At 28.8% G+C, this 25,108-nt stretch overlaps 6 protein-coding genes across 11 annotated transcripts; 2 read left to right on the top strand and 4 right to left on the bottom strand.

The window, feature by feature from the left end:
• Positions 1-291: 291 nt before the first annotated feature.
• LOC122396731 (protein OSCP1) lies at positions 292-1,831 on the bottom strand. Its single transcript, XM_043395372.1, is given in 5 exon segments — positions 292-417; positions 419-671; positions 739-1,016; positions 1,096-1,415; positions 1,526-1,831. Coding segments are annotated over 5 exon segments (1,089 nt in total). The 5' UTR covers positions 1,638-1,831.
• A 1,445-nt stretch (positions 1,832-3,276) lies between these two features.
• On the bottom strand, positions 3,277-7,759 carry LOC122396727 (cilia- and flagella-associated protein 410-like). 4 transcript variants are annotated; one of them, XM_043395364.1, is made up of 10 exons: positions 7,431-7,759; positions 7,143-7,208; positions 6,436-6,603; positions 6,024-6,186; positions 5,691-5,762; positions 5,398-5,517; positions 5,028-5,132; positions 4,423-4,725; positions 4,237-4,329; positions 3,277-4,158 (listed from the first exon to the last, which is right to left on the bottom strand). In XM_043395364.1, the coding sequence occupies exons 1-10, from the start codon at positions 7,508-7,510 to the stop codon at positions 4,048-4,050; spliced, it is 1,281 nt and encodes a 426-aa protein (XP_043251299.1). In that variant the 5' UTR covers positions 7,511-7,759; the 3' UTR covers positions 3,277-4,047. The 4 variants fall into 4 exon arrangements, with proteins under 4 accessions (XP_043251299.1, XP_043251301.1, XP_043251300.1 ...); XM_043395366.1 differs by lacking the exon at positions 5,028-5,132; XM_043395365.1 differs by lacking the exon at positions 5,691-5,762.
• Positions 7,760-8,385: 626 nt separating this feature from the next.
• On the top strand, positions 8,386-13,373 carry LOC122397038 (nuclear valosin-containing protein-like). The gene is made up of 11 exons (XM_043395853.1): positions 8,386-8,734; positions 9,250-9,471; positions 9,541-9,798; positions 10,047-10,358; positions 10,428-10,647; positions 10,732-11,014; positions 11,096-11,558; positions 11,679-11,846; positions 11,959-12,285; positions 12,365-12,589; positions 12,683-13,373. Exons 1-11 carry the CDS (start codon positions 8,558-8,560, stop codon positions 12,806-12,808), a joined length of 2,781 nt encoding a protein of 926 aa, XP_043251788.1. The 5' UTR covers positions 8,386-8,557; the 3' UTR covers positions 12,809-13,373.
• Positions 13,374-15,138: 1,765 nt separating this feature from the next.
• Positions 15,139-17,976, bottom strand: LOC122397035 (aurora kinase C-like). 2 transcript variants are annotated; one of them, XM_043395848.1, is made up of 5 exons: positions 17,566-17,976; positions 17,351-17,463; positions 16,360-16,935; positions 15,365-15,890; positions 15,139-15,282 (listed from the first exon to the last, which is right to left on the bottom strand). In XM_043395848.1, the coding sequence occupies exons 3-5, from the start codon at positions 16,911-16,913 to the stop codon at positions 15,184-15,186; spliced, it is 1,179 nt and encodes a 392-aa protein (XP_043251783.1). In that variant the 5' UTR covers positions 16,914-16,935; positions 17,351-17,463; positions 17,566-17,976; the 3' UTR covers positions 15,139-15,183. The 2 variants fall into 2 exon arrangements, with proteins under 2 accessions (XP_043251783.1, XP_043251784.1); XM_043395849.1 differs by having other exon boundaries at positions 17,351-17,418.
• A 268-nt stretch (positions 17,977-18,244) lies between these two features.
• LOC122397037 (ferritin subunit) lies at positions 18,245-22,156 on the bottom strand. Its single transcript, XM_043395852.1, has 5 exons — positions 21,918-22,156; positions 19,249-19,367; positions 19,003-19,164; positions 18,749-18,889; positions 18,245-18,658 (listed from the first exon to the last, which is right to left on the bottom strand). Exons 1-5 carry the CDS (start codon positions 21,985-21,987, stop codon positions 18,503-18,505), a joined length of 648 nt encoding a protein of 215 aa, XP_043251787.1. The 5' UTR covers positions 21,988-22,156; the 3' UTR covers positions 18,245-18,502.
• An 80-nt stretch (positions 22,157-22,236) lies between these two features.
• LOC122397036 (ferritin, lower subunit) lies at positions 22,237-24,168 on the top strand. Of its 2 annotated transcripts, XM_043395851.1 has the most exons (5): positions 22,237-22,381; positions 23,075-23,182; positions 23,259-23,332; positions 23,399-23,536; positions 23,700-24,168. In XM_043395851.1, the coding sequence occupies exons 2-5, from the start codon at positions 23,080-23,082 to the stop codon at positions 23,988-23,990; spliced, it is 606 nt and encodes a 201-aa protein (XP_043251786.1). In that variant the 5' UTR covers positions 22,237-22,381; positions 23,075-23,079; the 3' UTR covers positions 23,991-24,168. The 2 variants fall into 2 exon arrangements, with proteins under 2 accessions (XP_043251786.1, XP_043251785.1); XM_043395850.1 differs by having other exon boundaries at positions 22,239-22,381; positions 23,259-23,536.
• Positions 24,169-25,108: the final 940 nt, after the last annotated feature.

The following is a 25,108-nucleotide window of genomic DNA, read 5'->3' as shown; positions in this document are numbered from 1 at the left end:
GCTTTTTATTTTTAACCTGATGTGTATGTATATTTCTTCTAGTATGTTTTTAATTACGATTTCAATTATAATTGGTAATCATTTAATCTTAATTAGTACGTTTCATTACTAAACGTTCAATAATAAATTTAATGTGAAATATTATGAAAAAAATTGTTTTACGATATATGAAGAAATATTTATTTATATTATAAAGTACACGTATATAAGTATAGACAAAATGTACAAGAAAATTCTTTTTATTTTTTTTGCATAATTATAATTAGAGAATTTAAAGTAAATCGAATGAAACTATTCTGTTCCCTCTAAAATATCCAATATTAACATTTGGTATTCTAGTTCTTTAAGTTTATCTTCAGAGAAGTCTGCACGTACATTATCAAGTTTTGTTTTATATTCTTCATTAAATACCGTTTTTTTCATATTTCGTAACTACCGTATCATTTTTGTTATCTTCTTTAGAATCAAGCCCTTCTTTTACTGTATCTGCATTGTCGTAAGTGTCGTTTGAAAGTAAATTCAAAGTAAATGGTCGTTTATATGAAGTTTCTTCTGTTCCCAATTGAACAGCCAACATACCAAGTTCTGCTTTTGCACCACAATCTTTTAAATCATGATTTTCCTTTTCTGTGTTAAGTATCAGTTTTGACATTTCATGTGTCATTGAGTACCTGCATGGAATTTATTCAATGTATTTCTATTTTAATAAAATTTGACAATTTTGTATTCTATACTTACATGTTTTTACCTAGCAAAGTGCCACGTTCGTCAAAAAGATTAAAAGTACCATCACAGTAATTTTTTGAATCCAAATCACACAATTTTATGTCAGAAAAACAACTTTTGTTCTCTTCATATTTCTCGTCGTATTTATGATGCATTAAATTAAAACTACCATTATCATTTTGTAATCCAAGACTAAGAAGAAGTGATACTTTTACACAATATGGCTCCAATACTTTCAAACAATCATTTCTGGCATTCCAGACCTCCTCACAAGTTAAATGATTATAAAACTGCATAATAGTTAACAGACAGTTTTTATAAATTTAGTATAAATTAAATAATTTAATAAAAAATACAAAAAATGCTTACATCAACTACCATCTGATGTACCAATCCAACGCATTCTTGTGCATTTGAATTGTTAACCATATCGCGCATTGCGTCTGTGTGATTTAACGTTAAAAGAATAACTTCTTTAGGGCCAGTAGCTGCAGTTAACTGATATTTAACCATCATAATCATTAAATCAAACAGTTTATTCATACTATTTATATCGAGTTTCACAAGTGACGATAACACAACGCATTCCAAAGTAGACCGTAGAATGGACATTTCAATTAACGGTTTTTCCACAAATATAGAGGACAATATTTTGGGATTAAGTAAGGCTGCAGTTACATCGTCCAATACTAGAATTTAAATGAAAATCTCTTCAAATAGATCGAAATACAATAAATATTTAATACTAAAATAAATTTTAATTATGCAGCATAGATCAACATTTTAATATTACACTAGCCTTGGATAGTTTTATCAACATTAATCTTCTGTGCCTTCAGTCTTTGTCGCAAAACATATAACATTTCACCACCCATATTTAAATAAAGAATTGGTGTCGCATATAAAGACATTTTGTAAAGAATTCTTAATGTTCACTTTTACTAAGTACAAAGTGCTTTTCCTGCTTTGGTACACGTATGACTTAGCTTGTCTATACAGTTGTCCTGGCGACAACAGTGTACATAAAATTAATCGACGCAATACGCCTAGAGACTGCGCGATATTTGGTATTTCACAGCCGTGTACAACCATTCTTATGATTCTAAGCATAGTCTTACAAAAAAAAATCAATTCAATTTTCGTATTGTAATAGTATAATTTCAAAAAATAAAAAACACGTCGATGAATATAAATAAAAATATTTAGTAAACGATGGCATTGAACTTTATGCAAGTAATAATTTTACCAAAATTAAAATTCATTATTTATTTCTCTTCTTAGACAACTGTTTTCCTGTTTTCAAAATTTCAGAAATTACACGCGTACATTTAACTGGACATACTGCACACACTTAAAAAATAATCGATACAAATTTACACTGATAATTAATTTATTTTTCAAAACATATTCTTGAATTGTAATAAGGTATAATTGTATACATTAATTAGAAAAAACTTTTAACTTATAATAATTTCATAATTAATGTCAACAAATGTAATATTTAGTGAATAGTGAAGTTTTAAGTAACAATCTTTAATCTTCTGCCTTCAGTCTATAACTTTAACAATACTAATTATACAAAACTATTACATTCAGAAAGAAAGGCGCGTTTGATCATCTTTGCTTTTATTGTGTAACATCTTTAGAAACATTCTTTTAAATTAAAAAAAAATAAAGAACGTTTCTTATATGTGCTATATATTAAAACAAATATTAAATAATTAATTTTAATAGTCGCCTTAATAACAGTATAAATAACAATAACATTAATCAGTTATAAAATAATATAATTGGACGGTTATGTATAACAAAAGACATTGTATTTTATACCTTTATAAAATATCTTAAATCTAAATTGAAAATTGGCTCAGTAAAATGGAACGGTTTAGATTGTGGAAAGAATTTAGTTGTCCATTTTCTTTGGTTTCTTTCAATATTTAACCATTTTTAACGTACGAAGATTTCTTTCCAAAAAAATATGCCATGCATATTTATCAATCTAATATTAATCTATAGTACGCGCTATTGCACAGGCTTATTCTCGTTTTGTCTTGTTTTCTCATCGCACTGTTTTCAATATTATTTTAAGTACAATTTTACTGCACAAGTCAATAAATATCAATGAAATCATTTGTATAGTGAATTAAGTACATATATTCAATAATAGAAGTTTAAGTAATATGGAAAATAATATAAAAAAATAACAGTACATGGTAAGTCTTTACAGACATTTGAGTACTTTTAAAGTAAATGTAAGCGTGTAAACAAATATTTGTTAAAAATCAGAATAAAAGTATTTAATGATATTAGATTATTCGTCTCGTATTTTTTAACATGAATATAATAAGTGACATTATTTCAGATTTATTTTTTCAACATATTAAATTATCAATGCAATAAATATTAAACTTATTTTAAAGAATGCAAAATTCAATAGTTTTGATTTTTACATTATTTACTTAAATAGATATAGATGTTGACATTTTATGAATATTCATGTATTGCATGGTATATACATACATAGGGATAATTAATTTCTTCACTCCTTGCAGAAATATCACAATTGTTTCTAATTATATATAAGTACATATATATATATATATATATTTTTTTTTAAATATCTTTCCTCTCAAGAAACTCGACGAAACTTCGTCGATTCCTTTAAGTTATGTAATGATTAGTTCAATAATATTTGAGAATTCCTCAAAACACATGTCTAAAAGAATCTTTTCACTTCGAGAGTATTAACGCAATTTACAATTTAACTTACAAATTATATGTCCAAGTACCTTTCGCCGATTGAATGTAGCGAAGGGGAACAATTGTGTTTCTAACGTCAGGACTTTTCGATCTTCTCACACAATCTTGACTTAAAACTCTGCACCCTGGACTCAAAGTTAAACCACTATAACCACCTCGTGGGATGCTGTCACTGCTTGCTACTCTTCTAACATCATTGGCTTTTCTTTCTTCACAATTACCGACTACTGACATTAAGTTATCCGGTACAGAGTCTCTAAGTTTATACGTGCATTGATTGTTTCCAGAATTCCTTGGACTTGGATCGATCGATACATTTTTCGAGCAAGTTTCTATGCATCCATTATGGCGAATTTGACGTTTTTCAGTATTATCGTCAATTAGATGCCGATCATATGTGCGATGAGCAAAATTACAATTTGCATCGTTATCAATGCATTGATAAGGAGTTATTGTAGTATCGAGAGAATCCGAAAATTCTGGACTTGGAATTGAAGAAAGACTGCCCATGTGAGAGAAGGCAACCGTCCCCTGAGAATTTTGGGGACGGTGTCAGAAACATCATTCCTCTAATTCGTCCATTCGATTCCTAACAGCCATTTCTACTACTTCTAAACTTGGATAATCAAGCTCTTTAACTAAGCATAACACGGCTGATAATATATTTGAGTTCTAAAATTAAAACAATAATACTTAACGTATTATTTTGTATACACTTTGACAGGTTTACATAATAACCAAAATACATACCCTTGTAACAGGCCTTCTGTGATAGTGAAACTGTGATCTACATTTTTCCTTGTCAGAATGTCTCACCCATCCAGGCACCTGATTTGAATCTTCCTATAATATTGAGGAATTGTTTATGTTACATTTAATTTTCTTTTTAATCTAAAATAGTCTTAAATTCAAGCTAATAACAGTTTCAATTCTGACCCTCTCAACATTATGATGGACTGCCGGTCGTCTAGTTTGAGGTGGTGGTTGATGTTCTTCGTAATCTGACTTTATCCTTTGCTCGTGTTGTTCTTCATAGTCTGATTTTAATCTATTATCATATTCATAATTGCTTCTATCTGAACGTCTATCTTCTATGGTTTCGTTTAAAGAGTACTGCGCACGTGGTGACGTTGCTGCATATGTACGTTGAGTTGTTTCATTATTACTATAATCTGAATAAGCTCTTCTCTCATCATATTCTCCATTATGTCTTGAAACTGCTGGCCGGTCATCGTACTCCTAAAAATTTGAATAATACAATAAAGTTATTTTAATTTTTATTGAAAAAATATGTTTGTGTCATTAATTATCCTTGAACTACCGTATGTGTTGAGGGTGAGGAGCGCGTTTGTCTCATTATATTACTACCTTTTATTTATTCTTTTCTACTTGCTAAGGAACACTACATTAAATCATAGTAATATCACTAATTGATTAATCATACTAATACAGGTATAACTGATGAACACAAAGACTATCAAGGTATCACTAAAAATAAATTATTGTACTGCACAAACGTTATGCGATACTATAAAATGTACCTTGATTATTTCAACAGTGTTAGTGGTCACATTTTCACTGATGCTGCGTGACTCTGTATGTACAGTGTCATCTTTGCTGTGATTTTTTGACTGTCCATTCTGAGGCTGTTAGTGTATGATTGCAGATAAAGGGAGCAACAATATAATCAAGCTTATTTATTAAGTATTAATTTAGTTACTTATTCTGCTCAGCGATTACTAAGTGAAAAAGTTAATATATTACTAAGTTTAAATAAATAATGAAAGCAATTCATTAAAAATTCAGATACACAGAGGATATTCTGATTTTTTAGACTTTCATGACACACGTAGACATATTAATACAGATATATTCTCATGCAAAATATAAATATAAATATAACTGACTTACTTCATATGTATACTGATTATTTTGTGAATAACAATGAGATGGTGATGCATTATAGTTTGCATTCCTACGATCTGGATCATGAAACTCTTCTTGAGTATGCTGTGTCTCTTCAAAACTTCTCTGTAAGCAAATGTTCAGATAAAAAAGTGATCTATGACTAAAAATTATATTTTATTATAAACCTATGTATGATAATAATATAGTGTATAAACATAATTTTCGGAATGAAATTAGTATAATAGAATTAAACATTTTTATAAGAAAAACTAAAAATAACTTAAACTTCGTATTACCTGATCACTCGAAGAACTATATCTTCGATGTCGTATCACTTCAGTTTCTTCAATATATTCAGTGACAATATCCTAATTGCGTAAATGTTATTCAAGTGTTAGGATGTTTGTTAAAGATAAATTGATATGATAAAGTATTTTTAAATAAACTTATTTTAGTGATATTAAATAAAATCAGATACAAATTTAGTATCAGGTTCTGTTAATAACAAATAAATGATATGTATTATCAACAAAATTATGAAAAAATTTTAATTAAACTTTTGCATGACAAAATAAGGGGGAATTTTTGTATGAATATATTGATAATTATTATTCTGACTGTAGCCTTACTTCTGGACTGATTGTGTCCGATTGTGGTGGAGATGCATCCATATCAAGAGGATGAACCAAAATAGGACCTCTTGTTAATGCAGTTTGCACCTCCTCAGGTGACACTACTTTATCATCAAGTTTTTGCAGACTTGGTAAAGTCCTTAGAACTGCTAATCGATACCTGCAAAAGAACTAATTAATGAAAATTCCCTTTTAATAATTAACTATTAATCATCCAAGCATAACATAACTTTCAACCTCAAATGATATAATTTAAATTTTTATGATTTTTAAAAGAATTATATTATGAAAAAAATGTCGTAAAACCTTTTAATAATATTTTCTACATTGTCTTTAAATAATGTAATAAGTTTATGAATCGGTTTATCAACAAATTTAACAAGTTACTTATTAACACAGTGTATATTACCCATCTTTCTCGGCACAAGGATTTTCACCAAGCCATAAATTTCGTAGATTAGGTAAGCCTTGAAGATAACAAACTTCATTTAAATCTTTAATATCATTCTTCCTTATAAACAAATCTTGAAGATTTAGACAATATTGGAAATCAGCAAGAGTATTGATATTGTTAACACTGAAAATAAATATACATAATCTAAATGTGGTTCTTCATTTTGTAAAGTACTTACAGAAGAAATAAAAGAAAATGTACTATACTATTTTATTTGATTACATATTTCTAGGATAATTTATATTTATTACAATTTTTTCCACGCCATAGTTTACAAATAAAAATATACAATATTTTATCTTCTTATATTGGAACACTGTTTGCATTCATTTGCATAAGATTAGTTTTCTTTTTCTCTTATGATAATGAAACATATTACAATGAATTCAAAACGTGTGGGTAGAACAACCTTCTCAAATTGTGGGTTGTGCTTCTAATCTTAAGTTTTACATAAACCTATCCATAATAGGAGTGCATCACAGTTTCTGTAATATATTAACTGACTCAAATGTTTTGAATCATTGCTATGAGTAATATAGTTCTTACTTTACCATAAAAATTATAACAACATTTAGTAACATTTATAAGCACGAAACTATCTAAGAACGTACAAAAACAAAATTTTTATACAATAAAAATAAATGTTTGCTTTAATCACTTACCTTAAGGATAATACTTCCACATTTTTCATTTTCCGTAAAATGGTTACATCGGTTAATTCATTACCCCTACAGTAACATATTAATATAAAATTATATATATAACAGTAAAAATGTTTTCCTAAAAAGAATATCGTAACGAACTGTAAATTGTATAGTTGCATCTATTGCAAGGAATATTTAGAATTATTGAACTTGTCATTTTAATATTTTGACGCATGAGAATCGAGTAATCGCTATAAAACAGATAACAACTCGTTCGAAAAGTTTAATATTTATTTAAATACTCACCAACAATTAAGTTTCTTTACGGCAGAGAAATCGGACACGCGTGTCCGAGCCACGACCATCTCCTCAGTCAACTTCACCATAGTTAAATTTATAATTTATACAAAAATAAAGAAAAAAAGTAAGAAGAGGCCCCTCGTTGATGTGAGAAATGATTATATCAAAAATGTGGTTCAAACCATCACGACAAATTTTTCAATTGCAAATCAAAGACACAAACAAAACCCATCGCCATGATGGTTCGTTGTCGACTATGGTGATGAATCTAATGTGCATCAGTGTGCACGTATACTGATCGTCAGTTCCATGAACGATGAAGTTGGAAGTGTAGCTTTAATTTCATTGGGTTGCTATATTGGCACATTGTTATGTTCAGAAATGTATCGTAGAACAACAATTATAAAGACGATTGTTGCAAAAGTTGAAGCCTTCACACAGAACCAACAATATTACTATTTATATAGATTAGTAATAGTAACTTGCATACATTCCATTGCCTCTGCATTTCTTCAAGGAAGAGTCACTTACAAATACAGTCCTGTAGTCACGTGATCCTATTGAGATTCCTTTATCTTCTGTGAAACAAATTACATATGTTTAACAAATGTAAATACGCTTCGAATAAAAGTCATTTTGTTTACAAAACTCCATTAAACCTTAAAATATAAAGAAAGAATTTTTTCGCTATCCTTACTAGTTTCTCAAAAAACAATTTGAAATGCATCGTATGAGACACCTTGTATAATATAGTAATATTTGATATAAAATAATATAAATACTTAAATGTTAATACAAATTTTAGTTGTAATTTGTATCTTATAATGTAATAGAATGTAGAATGTAAGTAATTACATTACACATAATAGTTTTCTATGATATACGACAAATTCAACAGATAATTTGTGCACACGTTCCACTCTACATTGTTTTCTTTACTTCTAGCCTTTCAACATTGCTCGCGAGGAAATCATTCCTGATATGTATGATGTGTTACACTCTTTCTTGTACCATAGTTTGAGAAATGAAATTGTGAATGAATATTAATACTTATATGATAACACGTGTTAGAAAGTGTAAAGTGATAAGATTAAAGATCTGATGGTTATTTGATTTGTATTAAAGTGGTGTTCATGACTTCTGACATAAGAAAAATGCAGAAGGTTGGGAAATTAAATTCATCGATTGATATTATTCCGTTACAAGGATCCAGTGGAGATTACAAATCGAAGACTATGAATAATAAACACAAACTCGATACATCACATAGATTTCTTCGCGATCAGTTATTAATTTCGCGCGTGCAAACGGTAATTCACCAATTTTCTAACATTTAGATTTTCTTCAATCAACTATACTTATAAGACCGACGCATCTGTGATGCGCATTTTGCGCGGTAAATGTACGTTTGATACTTACAAGCAGCGAAAACAACCGTAGATGCTATTTAAAACGATTATTAAATGTTTGTGTCGTAACACACGTAACGTACATGAAATGCGTATATTTATGAGGATAAAATACAAAATAAAACTTAGTAGAAGCGTTTAAAATACTATTTTACATATGGGATGTCAAAGTAAATGTAAATAAAATAATAGTTCATTAATATTTACTATTTGAAGACATATTTTATCTAATTTTGGTATAAAGTTTAATTGTATTAATTTACATTAAATGTTTTGTATTTTAATTCTTTGATTGCTATCAATACTTACAGGCGGCACTCAATCAATCAGTTGATTGTATGCTTTAAACGCCTATGAGTATTTAATGTGTAAATACTATATGAACTTATGAATAATTGGTTTTTTGTATCTTATAGTACATGCATGAAAATGAAAGTAAAGTCTACATTGATGTCAATGACATGGCAGATGCTCTACAAAAAAAATATCGAGATTATCGTATTAAAAAACGGGGTCCCTTTAGAGCTTTAGTACGCACAGCATACGATGAACTTACAGAGATGTTTGCAAACAAGTATTGTTCCCGAGATTGGTCTGCTTGTGATGATGAGGATGATGAAGAGGAAGTTGATGTTGAAGTATTTACATACATACTATTTGAATATTATTTATAACAGCAACTTTTAAAAGAAATTTATTGTTTTTAGTCAGATCCTCGAAATACCATGTTAAGTGGTATGTTGTTAAAAATGTATAAAAAGTCACAAAACAAACAAAATGGAAATTCTAGTGATAAAGAATTGATAGACATTAGTAGTGACGATGATGTAAGTAAGGTGGAATCAAATTCTTGTAATAAAGCAAATGAACCAGAGGTTACAGAAAAAGATTTACAAGACTTACCAGGTCCATCTTCACGTACAGAAAAGCCAGAAGCTGCTAAAGAAAGTGAAGAACCAAAAATAGTAAATTTTAATCTTTTTTTTATTTTTCCTGGGTTTTTGAAATTCACTATTATTTAAAACTAAAGCTATGTTAACCCTTTGTAGATGGTTGTATATATATTTTTTATCGTTTTAGCAGAACATTATATTAGGCCAGATAGTATTAAATAATAACAAATATCAAAAATACAATAAAACAGGAAAAGTACAAAACTACAGTATGTAATGTATAAACACAGTACTTACATCATTTAATTTCATGTTTGCAGCCTGTAAAAGAAACTCGACCAGTTACAACAATAACAGAGCAATTCACCAGAAAACGACAACGTGATAAAGATACTGATAACAGTCAATTTGTATTCGTTAAAAAAGTTAAAGGAGTACCTGTCTCTGATCCAAAAGTTACATTTTCAAACATAGGCGGATGCGATAAAGTTTTAAAAACAGTATGTAAATTACTTGCACATATGAAGCACCCAGAAATCTTTAAACAGCTGGGTATATCACCACCAAGAGGATTTTTACTGCATGGTCCACCTGGATGTGGAAAGACATTACTAGGACATGCTATTGCAGGAGTAAGATTTTATTATGAATAAGTATGTTTTACTTTTTATATAATTACTAATTTTTTACCTTGAAACTAGGAATTGGGAATACCTTTGTTGAAAGTAGCAGCACCTGAACTAGTGGCTGGAGTGTCAGGCGAAAGCGAAGCACGAATTAGAGAATTATTCGAGCAAGCACTTGCGCTTTCACCTTGTGTAATTTTCTTGGATGAAATTGATGCTGTAGCACCACATAGAGCTACTGCTCAGAGAGAAATGGAGAGGAGAATTGTTGCGCAATTATTATCGTGTTTGGATGGTAAATTATTATTCTTATTACATTATACAAAATATACTAATTTTTAATTTAATTTTGAAAAAAAAATAACGTTTTATTTAACAGAATTAAGTTTGAAGGAAAATGGTATTGGAGTATTAGTACTGGGAGCGACAAATCGACCTGATTCATTAGATCCAGCATTGAGAAGAGCTGGTCGTTTCGATCATGAAGTGTGTCTTGGAATACCAGATAGAGATGCAAGAACAAACATTCTAACTGTGCACACAGAAAAAGTAGCACTTGCTCCTAATGTCAGTCTATCTACAATATCTTCACTTACACCAGGTTTCGTTGGTGCCGATTTAGTTGCATTAATTAGAGAAGCGGCTATGGCAGCAGTGGATAGGTAATTTCATTTCAATATTTTAAGTATACTTAAAGAATAATTTATTCAGTATGGTGAATTTCATTGTTTCGTTGTTACTAGGATACTCGAAGACTTAAACAAATCAGAACCGAATACTAAATCGTCGCAAGCAATAGAAATTAATAATGACACTGAAAAAGAATCACAAAACTTTGAAAACTCTGGAAATTTAGTTGAAGAAGTAACTATTGAGTTACCTACCTCGGATCAATGTGATGTTTCTAAGTTAAATAAGATGAGCAATCTGGAAAGTCCACAAGCGGCAAGTTTACAAGAGATGGATGTACAAGAAAATTCAAAGTCTCCAGATTTAACAGGATTGCTTACCTGGTTACGTAATGATCCACCAATTCCGGCAGAACGACTAACAAATTTATGTATCGAACACAGTGATTTTGAAACAGCTCTTCGCGTTATTCAGCCATCAGCCAAAAGAGAAGGTTTTGCAACTGTACCTGATGTAACATGGGACGATGTTGGCTCTTTACGAGATATTAGGGAGGAATTACAAATGGCTATATTAGTAAGTATATTAGCATTTGTTAAATGGTTTTGAATCATTTTATAATATTTAAACATGTAAATGAAAAGAATACTTTTTTTTTTTACGTTTTATTTTGTTTTGTATTATCTAACATTCTAGGCTCCTGTTCGACATTTCGAACATTTTACAGCCTTAGGATTAACAGCATCTACTGGAGTGTTATTATGTGGCCCGCCTGGATGCGGTAAAACATTATTAGCCAAAGCTATTGCGAATGAAGCTGGTATTAATTTTATTTCTGTTAAAGGACCAGAACTTTTGAATATGGTAATTCTATTTATTAAATTGAACATACATAACATTATGATGTGTTATAACTTATTATTAGTTTAAATTGAGTACAATATAATTATTGGATATTTTATTTTTTTTATTTTAGTATGTTGGTGAAAGTGAAAAAGCAGTTCGACAATGTTTTCTCCGAGCCCGAAATTCTGCACCTTGTGTTATATTCTTTGACGAATTGGATGCCTTATGTCCAAGGCGATCAGAGGGTGATAACTCTGCTACTTCGCGTGTTGTTAATCAAATGCTTACGGAAATGGATGGGGTAGAAGGACGTCAAGGAGTATTTTTAATGGCTGCGAGCAATAGACCTGATATTATCGATCCAGCAGTACTGAGACCAGGAAGATTAGATAAACTTTTATATGTGGATCTGCCTACTGCAACAGATCGTGTCGATATTTTGAGAGCACTGACAAAGGTACCCTGTAATTTAATTATTAATCGCATAAGTATTTTTAAAGAGTTTGGTTTTTTCATAAAAAAATTGATATTCATAGAATGCAACTAAACCAAAATTAGCTGCAGATGTAAACCTTGAGCAAATAGGGTATAACAATAAGTGCGATGGTTACACCGGAGCAGATTTAGCAGCTTTAATTAGAGAAGCTGGTATAGAAGCATTAAGAGAATTATTGGATATACATTATACAGGTCAACCAGAGATCTCTATGCGGCATATTGTATCTGCATTTGATAAAATAAGGCCGTCCGTACAAGAGAAAGTAAGCATTTTCATTTATCGTTAATAAAACTGAATGTCCTTTTTTTATCTGTGAATGGAGATACCTTACCTAACAATACATTGCAACTTGTAGGATATAAAACATTACGAAAAACTGAAGAAATTATATTCGATTAAAAAAAAATCTGATGACACACCTATGGAAACACCGACAGATGCAGTTATAGTAGATGTAGTTATGGAACCTATGGAAACGTGAAATAAAAGTACTAAGTATCTATATAAAAATCTTCCATTACAAAATATTCTAAACTGATAATGATGAATCTGAAGTAAGAAATATACACTATTTGCCTTGACTTTATTTTTGTAGTTGTGATATCGTGTTCATGTTTGATGAACGAAAATGTAGTTGTACACCCGAAATTGGTGATTTGTACTGTTAGAGAAAAAAATTATTGGTTCTGGCACCAACCATGACTCCTACTCGAAAGAGGTGGAATTTTGGTTGGTAATAAAACAGATAGACTTCTTTCTTACAGCATGAATCATTGTTCCAGAGTATAATATTAGGTCTTGGTTTATTGTTTGAAACTAAAAGCTAAAACTAATGTATACTTCTTTATTTTTTAAATACTGAGAATTGTGCTAAACAAGTTGTTTTAGTATTTTTTCATATCTATATACATTTATATCCAGTTAAAAAGAATTTTTATAACGTTAAATAAAATTTACGTTTGATATATATTTGAGTAATTTAAGAGATTCTGCCACTTTGACGGCGACAAAACAAAGAGTATATTTACTATCTTTTTTTTTTTAACAATACTATACAGGGTGTTCGGCCACCTCTAGCAAAAATTTTAATGAGCGAAAGTAGAGGTCAAAATAAGACGAAAATCAAGAATACTAATTTGTTGATGGAAGCTTCGTTAAAAAGTTATTAACAATTAAATTCAAAAATTTCAAATCGTTCTGGAAAAATTATTTTCGATTGCGGGGGTCAACTAGAATCATTTTTGGTGATTACACATACCTCCGAAATCCTATCTACTTTCGAGAAAAAAAATCGAGTAGGTGCTGAAATTTTTCGGCGAAAAAAAATTTTTCAAACCGTTCTAAAAAAATTATTTTCGGTTGCGGGGATCAATTACAATCGTTTTTTATCATTACACATACCTCCGAAATCGTACGCACTTTCGAGAAAAAAATTCCTTACTGAAAATCCAATTAGGTGCCTAAATTTTTCAACGGAGAAAAAAAATTGCAAATCGGTTGTGGAAAAATTATTTTCGGTTGCGGGGGTCAATTACAATCAGTTTTCGTCATTAGACATACCCACGAAATCCTGCCCACTTTCGAGAAAAAAAATAGAGAAGGTGTGAAATTATTCGAGAAAATTAAAAAATTGCAAATCGTTGTGGAAAAATTATTTTCGGTTGTAGGGTTCAATTACAGTCATTTTTGGTGAATAGACATACCCCCGAAATCTTGCGCATTTTCGAGAAAAAAATTCAGTAAGGGCGGCACTTTAAACGTTAATAACTTTTTAACGAAGCTTCCATCAACAAATTGGTATTCTTGATTTTCGTCTTATTTTGGCCTCTACTATCGCTCATTAAAATTTTTGCTATAGGTAGCCGAACACCCTGTATACTTCATCGAAATTAATACTTTAGTATGAATAAAATATATAATAAGCTCTAAAATGAAATCTTTTATACGTAAATTAGATGTGAGTAAGCAAAATAACATTAATTTCATCAACAACATATACGGTACTTTGACGGTTTCGTTTCCGACACCAACAGTGTTTTAAAATCCAAATTTGAGTAATATTATTATTGTTGAATATATTCTGTATCCTATGATAGACAGAATATTATTAATTAAAAACATTGTAGAAATTACGGCATTTAAAACAAAATAGACATTTTTTTTTACCAAATATGCTTTTTTTTTATGTATTTTGTACTTTTTTAATCTACGCTTAATCGTCTCGTATTAAAATATAAATGCAATATTACAACAACGCGTATACGGTCAATAATATTATCAATGCGATATTGACGATTAAGAAACGATTAATGTTAAGATTGAAGATTTACGAATGTTTAAATAATTTTAAATCTAAGTTTCAATACTGGAAAATGTTTTAAATGCAGAAATGATTATTCGAATATTGATATTATTCAAAATTAGTGTATTAAACGTTTCTTTTTATGCATTACATTTGTTCATTTCAAACGATTATGCTTTATTTGTAGTATGTAATCAAGTTCTCTTACCATTCACATTTCAATTTATTATAAATGAATTACAAAAATTCAGTTTTGTATAAAAATTTGTCAAATTTAATATACTATAAAGACTGATTACATGAATTTTAATTTAGAAAATGACGTTAAATATCCATTAAATATAGTCAAAATTATTAATGTAATGTATAGCCTAAAGAATGTATATATAGTAGATACTTATTCCACACATACAATACAAATATTAAGATATAAAGAATATTTATAATTGCTTTTTGTTTCATTTTTTTTTTTATAATAAATGCAATTGTAGTCATACCATAATGTTCCTTTTATGTAAAACACAGTATAGTAATTATTAAAACGTACTAATTCATCATTGAACATGTGGTTCTGTAGTTCGATTTTTTACAATCCATGGATGTTTTAATACATCCTCTAATGGTAGCCTTCGATCTGGATCAACAACTAATAACTGAAAAGAAAGAAATTGAAAATCAACAAGTGAAAGTCAAGAAAGTCAAGAAAGTTAAAAAAAAAAAAAAAAAACGGCTTACCCTAGATATTAAATTTCTAGCACCTTCACTAACATAGTCTGGCAACTTATACTGGGCCTTCTTGATTTTTACATATGTCTCTTCATAAGTTTTAGCTAAGAATGGTGGGGTACCAACTAAACATTCATAACAAAGAACACCAAGCCCCCATAAATCCACAGTATGATCATGCGTTTTTCCAAGAACCATTTCAGGTGGCAAATAATCTAAAGTGCCACATAACGTATTTCTCCTAGAAGAAGGAGCATGAACGGACCATCCAAAATCTGCCATTTTCAATTCACCCTTTATTCCAAGTAATAAATTTTCAGGTTTGATATCACGGTGTATGACATTTTTACTATGACAATATTTTAAGGCATCTGCTAATTGAGATATATAAGTTGCTGTTCTAACTTCGTCAAAACGTTTTTCTGGTTGGGCATTCAACTCTTGAAATAATTCTCCATTTGGAGCATATTCCAGAATTAAGTAGACTCTTTTGTCATCGTGGAAATAGCCATACATTTTTAAAATATTTGGATGCCTGTAATGTTTTAATTTAATTTATGTTATAATTAAAATCAAATGTACTATTATTGTTGTTTGGTAAATAATAACAGTATTAGAATTTTGCAATTAAGTTATTGAAATAAACGTTATTAAACATGGTGTTCCAGACAGGAGTTTGCCATTTGCATACATGCATTTGCATTTTATCTTGGAATAAAATATAATAATATAGAAATTTTTATTTTCAATAGTGGATAAAATTCAACCCCTTGAGCAATAAGTTTGCTCTTGGTACTGTCACAGACTAGACTAATTGAAAGTCACTCCTACTGTGCAAGCATAATTTAAATAGGAGCAATGACTCTGTTGTTTCTACATGAGAAAAATTGATCAAATGCAAATATGAAATGCTGTACATGGTTCAGTAAATTTCACATTACTAATATTTTCATAACAAAAACATTTAATATTGGAAGTATATTATAAAATTATTGAAATGTTACCTTAAATGTGTCTGAATTTCTATTTCTCTTCTAACTTGATGTTCTACATCAGCTTTATCTATTTGCTTTTTAAATAACACTTTCATAGCAATAATGAATTTTGATTTTTTCTCTCTAGCTAAATAAACATTACCAAACTTTCCTTTTCCTAATGGACGTCCAATATCAAAATCTGATAAAACCCATTTCTTTTCACTCTGGTTTTTATTTTTCACATTATTCTGTTCTTTGCTGTTTTCAACATTTAGGTTTTTATCATCTCTATTTTCTTTATCATTATCATCATTAGTTTTACTTTGCACTATTGGTTTAGAAACTAAAGGTAATTTTGGTGGTGGCATCAATTCTGTAGACTTCTTTTTACTGTTTTCGTCTTGTATATTCTTTTTCAAATAAATATTACAGTGACTTGTGGCACTTTCTATATTTCCGGTATTATTTAATGTGTTTTCACTCAATACAGGTGACACTTTAGATATACTTAATTGTTTCAAATTGTTACACACTTGTGAAATTACCTGTGGTTGAGGATTTGCTGTTTTGTTCTTTAGCATTGCTGCTATCTCAAGGTATTACCTATAATTAAGAATAATAAAAATAGCATGCAAAAATGCATTTGCAGATTACTAATTGATTCAGAATTTAAACAATTTAGTACCTAATTCTGTATGATTTTTACTTATGAGTTTATAAAATTTTTGTTAGTATACGAATTTTGTGTGTATGTACCTTACTATAAAAAATATTTTTGTATTTTATGGCAAAGGATTTTATATAATAAACATTTCGAATTTATTTAAAAAATATATGCATTTAAGTCTTGTCATTTTTGTCCACTTTTATCAAACAAATGACTTTATTTCCGAAATTATTAATTGTACCGAGTTCGTCTTTTTCTTGTTTTAACCGCAAAAAATTTGACTTTTAAATATATATTTGTTTAAGATATATTTTTTTATAACAAATATTATGAACAAATTAACTTTCTTACCTGGAATGTTGCACGTTGTAATCTTTAGCAATCAAGCGGTCGATTTGGTGTGGAATAACCAAGAAACTCTTTATGGGAATAAATACACTTCTTGTTAGATGAAAAGGTGATATCTACATTCGTCGTATTACAATAAATTATACCCATATACACGTAAAAATAATAAATATTTACGTCAAAAGCAGAAATTACAATTCTTGCCAGAAATGACTTACCTCGTCTGTTTCAAAATAACGAATTTGCTTGCTGTCTTGTAATTGGTGGAAGTTAGTGTGTTCAATCCAATGCAGTGTGGTCAATTTGGCATAATTCAAGGCATCCACGGCGACATTACTAACGACGAATTTCCTTAGCATCTAACGGAAAACGGAATCGTGAGGAAAGCCAACATATCCTACTGCAGGAACCATGTTACGTGAGCTCGGCAATTCGCGCAATTTCGGGAAATGGAGAAAGATGGCCAATGCGAGCCATTTCTTCTTGATTTTGAACAGCTGAAGTCCGTCATTGCGTCAATGGCACAATTTCGAATCTCGACTGCCCAGGCATTTTTACATTCCGACCTATATAGGCACATATACTATACATATAAACAAACTCCATAATGAAAAAAAATGTACACGGAAATACACGTTTCAAGACCCTCTGATCATGTTTTCACTATTGAAAAAAAAGAAATTATTTTCATTATTCTAGAGGCCAAATAAGACGAAAATCATGGATACTAATTTGTTGATTGAGGCTTCGTTAAAAAGTTACAGAAACATTTCTCGAATTTTTTTCTCGAAAGTACGTAGGATTTTGGGGGTATGTCTATTCACCAAAAATTTCTAACGAAATTATACTATAAATACAGTACTCCAACTGGTGAACAATCCATTTACACTTTTTATATAAATCTTAAAATATTTATTTCATTTAGTATGAGTAACATATTTATTACAGATTAACAAACATTTGTAAATAGGGTTCCCTGTTTGTTTATATACTCTATATTACAGACCATATTTAGAAAAATATTCTATATGAAATAAAATTTATGTTTATATGAAAGTATAATTAAATCAAACAAAAAGTTAGACATTTTATTCTAAATATGGCCATAATTTCATATACATTTATTGGGATAAGATTTTGTTCATCAAATACAAATTACAATTCATTGTTTAAAAGTTTCTTATCAAATAGGTATTCTCCTAACGATCCATGTGTTGTCATCATTTTACCCAATGTTGAAATTTTTCCAGCAAGATCACTCTGTCCTTTGTATTGTTCCTCTAAGAATTCTCCAGTGAGGTAGTCTACCAGCTGGAGTTAAATAATTCGTTAATTACAATTTAATAAATTTGAAACATTAATGCCAATATACATATACGTATGTACAAATAGTTTAATTACATGATAATCATTGAAGTTGACAGATTTTGGACTTTCGCATGTTATAATGATGTCACGAATACTACGTGTTACTTGAGCTTCCAAATTAAGAGCATCTGAAAGAGCTTCAACACCATTTTTCCAATCTTCACGTTTTGGTTTCTAAAAGCGATGTATACGTGTGTATATATTCTTAATTTACTAAATTACAATCATGCATTTTATAAATAGAAACAGAATTACATAATAATTTCAAAATTATTTTATATACATACCAGGGGAAACTTTAAAAGTTTGCTAACATCATTTGTAAGCTGACCACGCATCAACAGATATTCAATGATTTTTATTGCATGTTCTCTTTCTTCAGTAGCAGAATCAAAGAAGAATTTACTAAAACCAGGACGATTGACTGTGTCACGTGCAAAATGGGCACCCTATTATAAGGTGTAGTATGTATAAGTATAACTTTTTTTATGAAAAATAGTATGAAGTAATGAAAACAATAAATACATAATTACCATTGCAAGATATGTCATAGCAGCTTCAACTTCAATTTTAACCTGAGACTCTAAAATTTTTGAGCATGGTTCGACCATATCTAACCATAACTTTGGTACATCTGCAGGCTTAAGTGTACCTACAAATACAAATAGGTAATAGTATTTATTGATAGTAAGAAGTTGAATAAAATATAGTTCGTTATTTTAATTGCACAATCTAAACAAATAAATGTAAACACTTAAAAATATAACAAGGATTTTTTTCTACAAAATGTACACTGCTTGAAATATTTATTTACATATTAGGATAAATTACATATCTTAAATGTGTCAACATACATTTATAAAATAGTATGGATTTGTATGTTAATTTAATTTGTTAAAGATCTTATCACAATTTTAAAGTATAATAAAATAATCTATTGTTGAGTTAATCAGTTTATCAGTCGCAATGAAAATATTTGCTGGAGATAAGATTATATTCTTATATCTCCTTTAATTACAAAAACATGTACGACTAGATTACTTCAATTATCATTATTTTTTTAGCACTTCATTTCCTTTGTTATCTCCAGTTCTCCTACAATATGATACACATTTGTACTCAATGCATGGATTTATAATTTTTGTACAATTCAATATTATTAGTTTAAATACTAATAAATACATTATAATTAATTTAAAAAGCAAATGCAAAAATTATTTATAATATTAAAAAATTGGTAATTATTTGTAATATTGGTAATAATAATAAGATTAATCATTATTGAATTTTCAATAGAAATCCATAGTGAAACAATATGAGCACAAATTACTGATACACAGTGATTTCAATTGAGTTATCTGGCTTCCCAGAATAGTGAAGAACGCATATATGTTCAATATGGACTTTAGAACATGTTGTAATCAATATATGCATATTGTCATATAAACCTTATCAAATGATATTACTTTGAATACAAGATTGCCAATAATGACCAATAATTAATACGTTCCAGAATTTTGTTATCTCATACAAAATAACTAGTTCATTCTGTAATTTAGAAATATTGAATCAAATCATTTTGATGAGAAAGTATTCATAGAGTAAATATTAATCACAAATTATAAAAATATGCATAAAAAATGTACAATTTCTAGCACTAATATATTTCCTATAAAACATAATTATCAAGTTTAAATAACTGCACATATTGATGAAGTTTAATTTAGCTGAATTTCATACTAAAGTTTTTATTAGAAAATTGTTTACAATGTAAAATAAATTTATTAATACATTAATTAATAAGAAAAAAGTAATTGAATATGATTATTTTATTCTAAATTTATATTCATTAATAACTTTAATAATAACTTTTCACTAATGATGTTATACTGAAAATTATCTTCATTTATATTGTATACTTAATGAAGTTATAATGTTTTATAAGGTCAAAAGATTATTAAAAATATTGATGGTGTCATATGATACATGAAACTTTTATAGACGCAAGTATTGATAATACAAATATGCATCACCAAGAATCATTTTAATCTTTATAGAACAAATCAGCTAGTCATATAACTATGTAAAATTCACAAAAGGACTAATAATAACATCATTGTACAGATTGCATCATATGTCTATTCATTTGCACAGCTTGCAGAGTGACCAATATCTGATAACGTGTATAAATGTGAATAACAATATAAGGAAAAGAAGATAATCACATGGTGACTAATAAGTATACAGTTTCTGGCACAAAGGATACATCACTATTGATAAATTATGCAAATAATATTATGGACTTAAGAAACAAAAGAATAATGTCTTTGTTTTTCACTGGAATCAACAAGCAATAAGCTGTTAAAGATTATATTTATATTTACGTAGAACTTTGTATAATAATAAAGGTTTGAGGTTTCAAAATACAAATAAAAATAGTTATTCAATATTTTTTGTGCACGTGGATGGATATATGAAACAAACTGTGATATAATGTTTTAGTAATGGAATGTGAAAAAAACTTTAACAATATTAATGATAATAAGTTACTATCATTTGTTGTTCGAATTATGCTTTTTAGTTGTAATGATACTATTTGAAATTTATATAATAATTGATATTTTATCAGATAAAAATGCAAAAAGATTATTTAACACTTTCTAGTATGGATTTATGTAAGCTTATTTAAATCAAAAGGTGTCAGAAGACACCTTTGTATTTGAATGCAAGTAACTATAGAAATAATTGTTATTTTTAATATCACATTATTGAGGTAAAATGATTAAATTTATAAAATAATTTAAAGTTAAAATGTTGAAAGGTAACACCTTTGATAGAAATAGTGTTAACATGTCTTCAATAAATAAAATCACTAGTATAAAAAAATAACACGTTTACAAATAATAATTTATGGTTAAGTTCACGCGTTGTACAATGATCAAATTAAATTGTAATGCCATTTTGTAGTAGTGTTAAATTCTAATTTAAGGAGTTTAACATTAGTAAATGATTCATACTTGCATGTTTGGTAAGTTTTCAAGAAACACAAAATGGGCTTTTCAAGGATATACCGTTCTTCTCAGAAATGGAAAGGATACAGGATAATGGAATCTATCGGGAGGTACATTAACCTTAATCGATATTTACAGACAAAAGTATCATAGAAACAAAAAAATATGTGTAAAGTTTAAAATAAGCTTACATTTAAGTCCATCTCCTAGAGCTCCGCTGACGTAAAGGAAAGCAACGAGAAAGAAGTAAAGCAGCTTCATTGTTGATTGCTTCGGAGGTTATAGTTGAAAAAATCGCAAGAATACTTATTATTGCGTATTTTGGGAGCAACCTTTATACGCACTGGTATAGAAGGCTGCTGTTACTGAAGCTAGATAAGAGAACGTACGTGAACTAAACACGATGTACAGCCATCGATCATTTAACAATTGGCCAACAAATGCGCACCATTCGTACTTTAGTCGACGGGGAGTAACTGGAATTTTATATTCCCTTCCCACTACGCATGCGCTCTACTATCACCTGACTATGACTGTGTGAATCTCAGTAGAACTCCACGAACAGTTCGTGACGACTCAGTGTTCATTGTTGGAAGAACGTCGAAACGAGAGTATTCACGTTGTTTCCCTTTAAACGAGTACGTCGTTTGAACAGGTATGTAACACGAAGAATTTAATTTTGCTGTTCATTACGACGCAGTTATATGAATTCAATATGTAAATAGAATATAATCCCAGTACATGTGTACTATTTTTTTTTGTTTTTCACTCTATAAATAAGGGTACTGCGCATTTCAATACATCAACGACGTTATCACTGTACAGTGTCTATTATCTATAGAAGCATAAATTTTTTTCCGACGTAAATAGACGTCACATCTACAGATTATACTTAAATCAATGATTTATTTTGGATCTTAGGTTATGCTGTATTAGCGTTAATTCGATTAGTAATTAAGCTATTATGCGTTATTCTCTATACCAATTTTCCTTTTCATTTAGCGTTGGTGTATCACCCTTCTATCGACCTTTTTTAATTAAAAGTATAACTATTGCATTCATATCTATGTAATATTAATGTATATTTTTTTATACTTTCAGTTATACTTGCTTTACGAAGTGTATCAAAATTGATTTATTATTAAATTTTTATATTATAATATTCCTTATAAAACAATGTTCTATACAGATTTAAATATATTTATACTTCCAATGAGTTGAATTTAATTATATGTTAATAATTCCAGAGTGTAATTTTATATTGTTAATTTTTTGTATGTATTATTTTAATAATTTACCCATACAAATGTTATGTATGTTTTATCCTTTTTGTTACTTAAAATTTCAGAAAATATGTTGTTCTTTGGAGTATTGTCTATTCTTTTGGCAGTTGCCTCTGCTGAATTCTGTTATAGCGATGTGGAAGGAGCATGTAGTACAAAGCCCACATCAAATGGTACAAAAATATGGAATATTTAAAAAATTATTAATCCGGTCATAGTTTATAAATTGATTAATATTTGTACTTTTAGACGGGGCATTGGTTCAAAATTGTAATGCAAAATATGGAGCTATTGATGCGCTTCAAGCTGATCTTCAATCATATGTAAATGCTAATATAGAGTCTAGTTTTGAATTTTTATTAATGTCAAGTTATTTTGGAAATTTTGAGGCTCAACGCGAAGGATTTAAAAAGTTATATCGTAAACATTCAGACAAAACATGGGAAGACGCAATTGATTTAATGAAATATATTGCTAAACGTGGTGGTAGAATGAACTTCAATCAGTTACCACGTTTCACAAAATCTGTAAGTAGATTTCTGTTTTTCGTAATTATATAATTTTCTAACATAAAAATTTAATATTAACAGCCCAAATTAGTAACTAGACTAACTAGTGGCAAGCAAATAAATTCAAATTATTTCAATTCACTAATGATAATTTGAACTATTTTATTATATTTTTTCTCAGGCGAAGGAAAGCAGAGTATTAGAATTGAATGAAATTAACAGCTTAGCTAGGGCACTTGATACTGAAAAACAACTTGCAGAGGAAGCAATGCGTATTCATGCCCAGGCACATCCTCACAATAAGCATGATGCAAGTGTTGCTCATTATATTGAGGAACAATTCTTTGAATCACAGACAGGGCATGTACGAGATTTAGCAGGCTATACAAATGATTTGAAGAATTTATTAACTGAACGCGATCCATCTGTATCTGTATTCTTGTTTGATGAAATCCTTAAGAAGAGTTTGTAAATTGTTTGCAACCAAAGTTAAAGAAATAACATCAAATTTTACATTTATTCTTATTAAAATATTACAAAAAAGTATATTTCTTTTTTAGTTATATAAAGTTCTACATGTAGAGTTAATTAATATACTGTATAATGTTTTTTTGACATCTTTCATACAATAAAGTATATAATTTGGTAAACGTTTCCTTTTGTTCTCATGTCAATATAATAAATATAAATTAAACGCATACTTAAAATTAAATTACTAAAAAAAATTTATTTAAAAAAATTAATTTTAATAAAGAATTTGTCAATAAAAAACTGATATCCAATTAAAAAATAAAGATGAACAACATTCAAAACAATTACAGAGTTTCAATTTATTTAAATTAGTCAACAAAACTTCAAAAGTATTTTTCTGAAAATAGAATATCTAGAATTAAAAAAGTAGCATATTAAATTTCAATTCTTTTGTAATAAATTGAATGTATAATAAAATACCATAATGAAGAATTAGCACACAGTATTTTATTATTATCTTTTATTTTTATACACTGGTACTGTACATTACATTTAACACATTCACTACCATGCATCGTATCTATGACGCACCAATTCTCGCGAGAGTCCAACGTCACATTATTTGTGATAGCGATGATCGTCTATTTTATATTTGTATAAATAACTGAAGTATGAACTATCGGTCATTGTTGCATTATGTGGGACACCGCATTCAAAATATTTAGATGACCTATTTAATATATTTCATTTATACATAATTTAAAGCATGTACTACAAATGTAACATGATCTGTGATGGACAGTTTTCCAACTGGATGATGGTAATGAATATCTTAACCATTTGAGTACCAAAGAGCACATTTTTAATATCACACATTCTTTTCATGCCTCAATTCAAGATTAAATTTTAGTATTTGAAAATAATTTTTCTCAGACAGTTATATTATTTAATTACTGCTTCCGAGAATTAGAAAGTAAATATATTGCTGAACTTGGCACTCTGCATATTCTTGGACTGTCTGTAGCACTCAAACAGTTCATTGTATCTAATATTGTATATCTATATTTTTTTTCTAGATATGCATGTAGTAATAGAACAGTTTATCATTTCAATTACATA

Source organism: Colletes gigas, unplaced genomic scaffold (assembly GCF_013123115.1).
Source record: "Colletes gigas isolate AHSC1104 unplaced genomic scaffold, ASM1312311v1 Colletes_gigas_Sc00008, whole genome shotgun sequence".
Classification (NCBI taxonomy): domain Eukaryota; kingdom Metazoa; phylum Arthropoda; class Insecta; order Hymenoptera; family Colletidae; genus Colletes; species Colletes gigas.
Note: the sequence above shows the minus strand (reverse complement) of the source record. Positions and strands in the feature narration are given on the sequence as shown.

Bases quoted from the DNA above. Each gene is read 5' to 3' on its own strand.
- LOC122396727 (XM_043395364.1), bottom strand. From the start codon at position 7,510: ATGGTGAAGTTGACTGAGGAGATGGTCGTGGCTCGGACACGCGTGTCC. The intron at 7,209-7,430 runs GTGAGTATTTAA...ATGTTACTGTAG, and splicing joins GTAAAGAAACTTAATTGTTG to GGGTAATGAATTAACCGATG. The intron at 4,726-5,027 runs GTACATTTTATA...TCAAATTTTTAG, and splicing joins ACACTGTTGAAATAATCAAG to GAGTACGATGACCGGCCAGC.
- LOC122397038 (XM_043395853.1), top strand. From the start codon at position 8,558: ATGACTTCTGACATAAGAAAAATGCAGAAGGTTGGGAAATTAAATTCA. The intron at 11,015-11,095 runs GTAATTTCATTT...CGTTGTTACTAG, and splicing joins GCTATGGCAGCAGTGGATAG to GATACTCGAAGACTTAAACA. The intron at 12,590-12,682 runs GTAAGCATTTTC...TGCAACTTGTAG, and splicing joins GGCCGTCCGTACAAGAGAAA to GATATAAAACATTACGAAAA.
- LOC122397035 (XM_043395848.1), bottom strand. From the start codon at position 16,913: ATGCTAAAGAACAAAACAGCAAATCCTCAACCACAGGTAATTTCACAA. The intron at 15,891-16,359 runs GTAACATTTCAA...AAAACATTACAG, and splicing joins GAAATTCAGACACATTTAAG to GCATCCAAATATTTTAAAAA. The intron at 15,283-15,364 runs GTAAGCCGTTTT...CTTTCTTTTCAG, and splicing joins CTAGAAATTTAATATCTAGG to TTATTAGTTGTTGATCCAGA.
- LOC122397037 (XM_043395852.1), bottom strand. From the start codon at position 21,987: ATGAAGCTGCTTTACTTCTTTCTCGTTGCTTTCCTTTACGTCAGCGGA. The intron at 19,368-21,917 runs GTAAGCTTATTT...TTGTATTTGTAG, and splicing joins TCTAGGAGATGGACTTAAAT to GTACACTTAAGCCTGCAGAT. The intron at 18,890-19,002 runs GTATGTATATAA...CATCGCTTTTAG, and splicing joins AACTTTTAAAGTTTCCCCTG to AAACCAAAACGTGAAGATTG.
- LOC122397036 (XM_043395850.1), top strand. From the start codon at position 23,080: ATGTTGTTCTTTGGAGTATTGTCTATTCTTTTGGCAGTTGCCTCTGCT. The intron at 23,183-23,258 runs GTACAAAAATAT...TTGTACTTTTAG, and splicing joins TACAAAGCCCACATCAAATG to ACGGGGCATTGGTTCAAAAT. The intron at 23,537-23,699 runs GTAAGTAGATTT...ATTTTTTCTCAG, and splicing joins TACCACGTTTCACAAAATCT to GCGAAGGAAAGCAGAGTATT.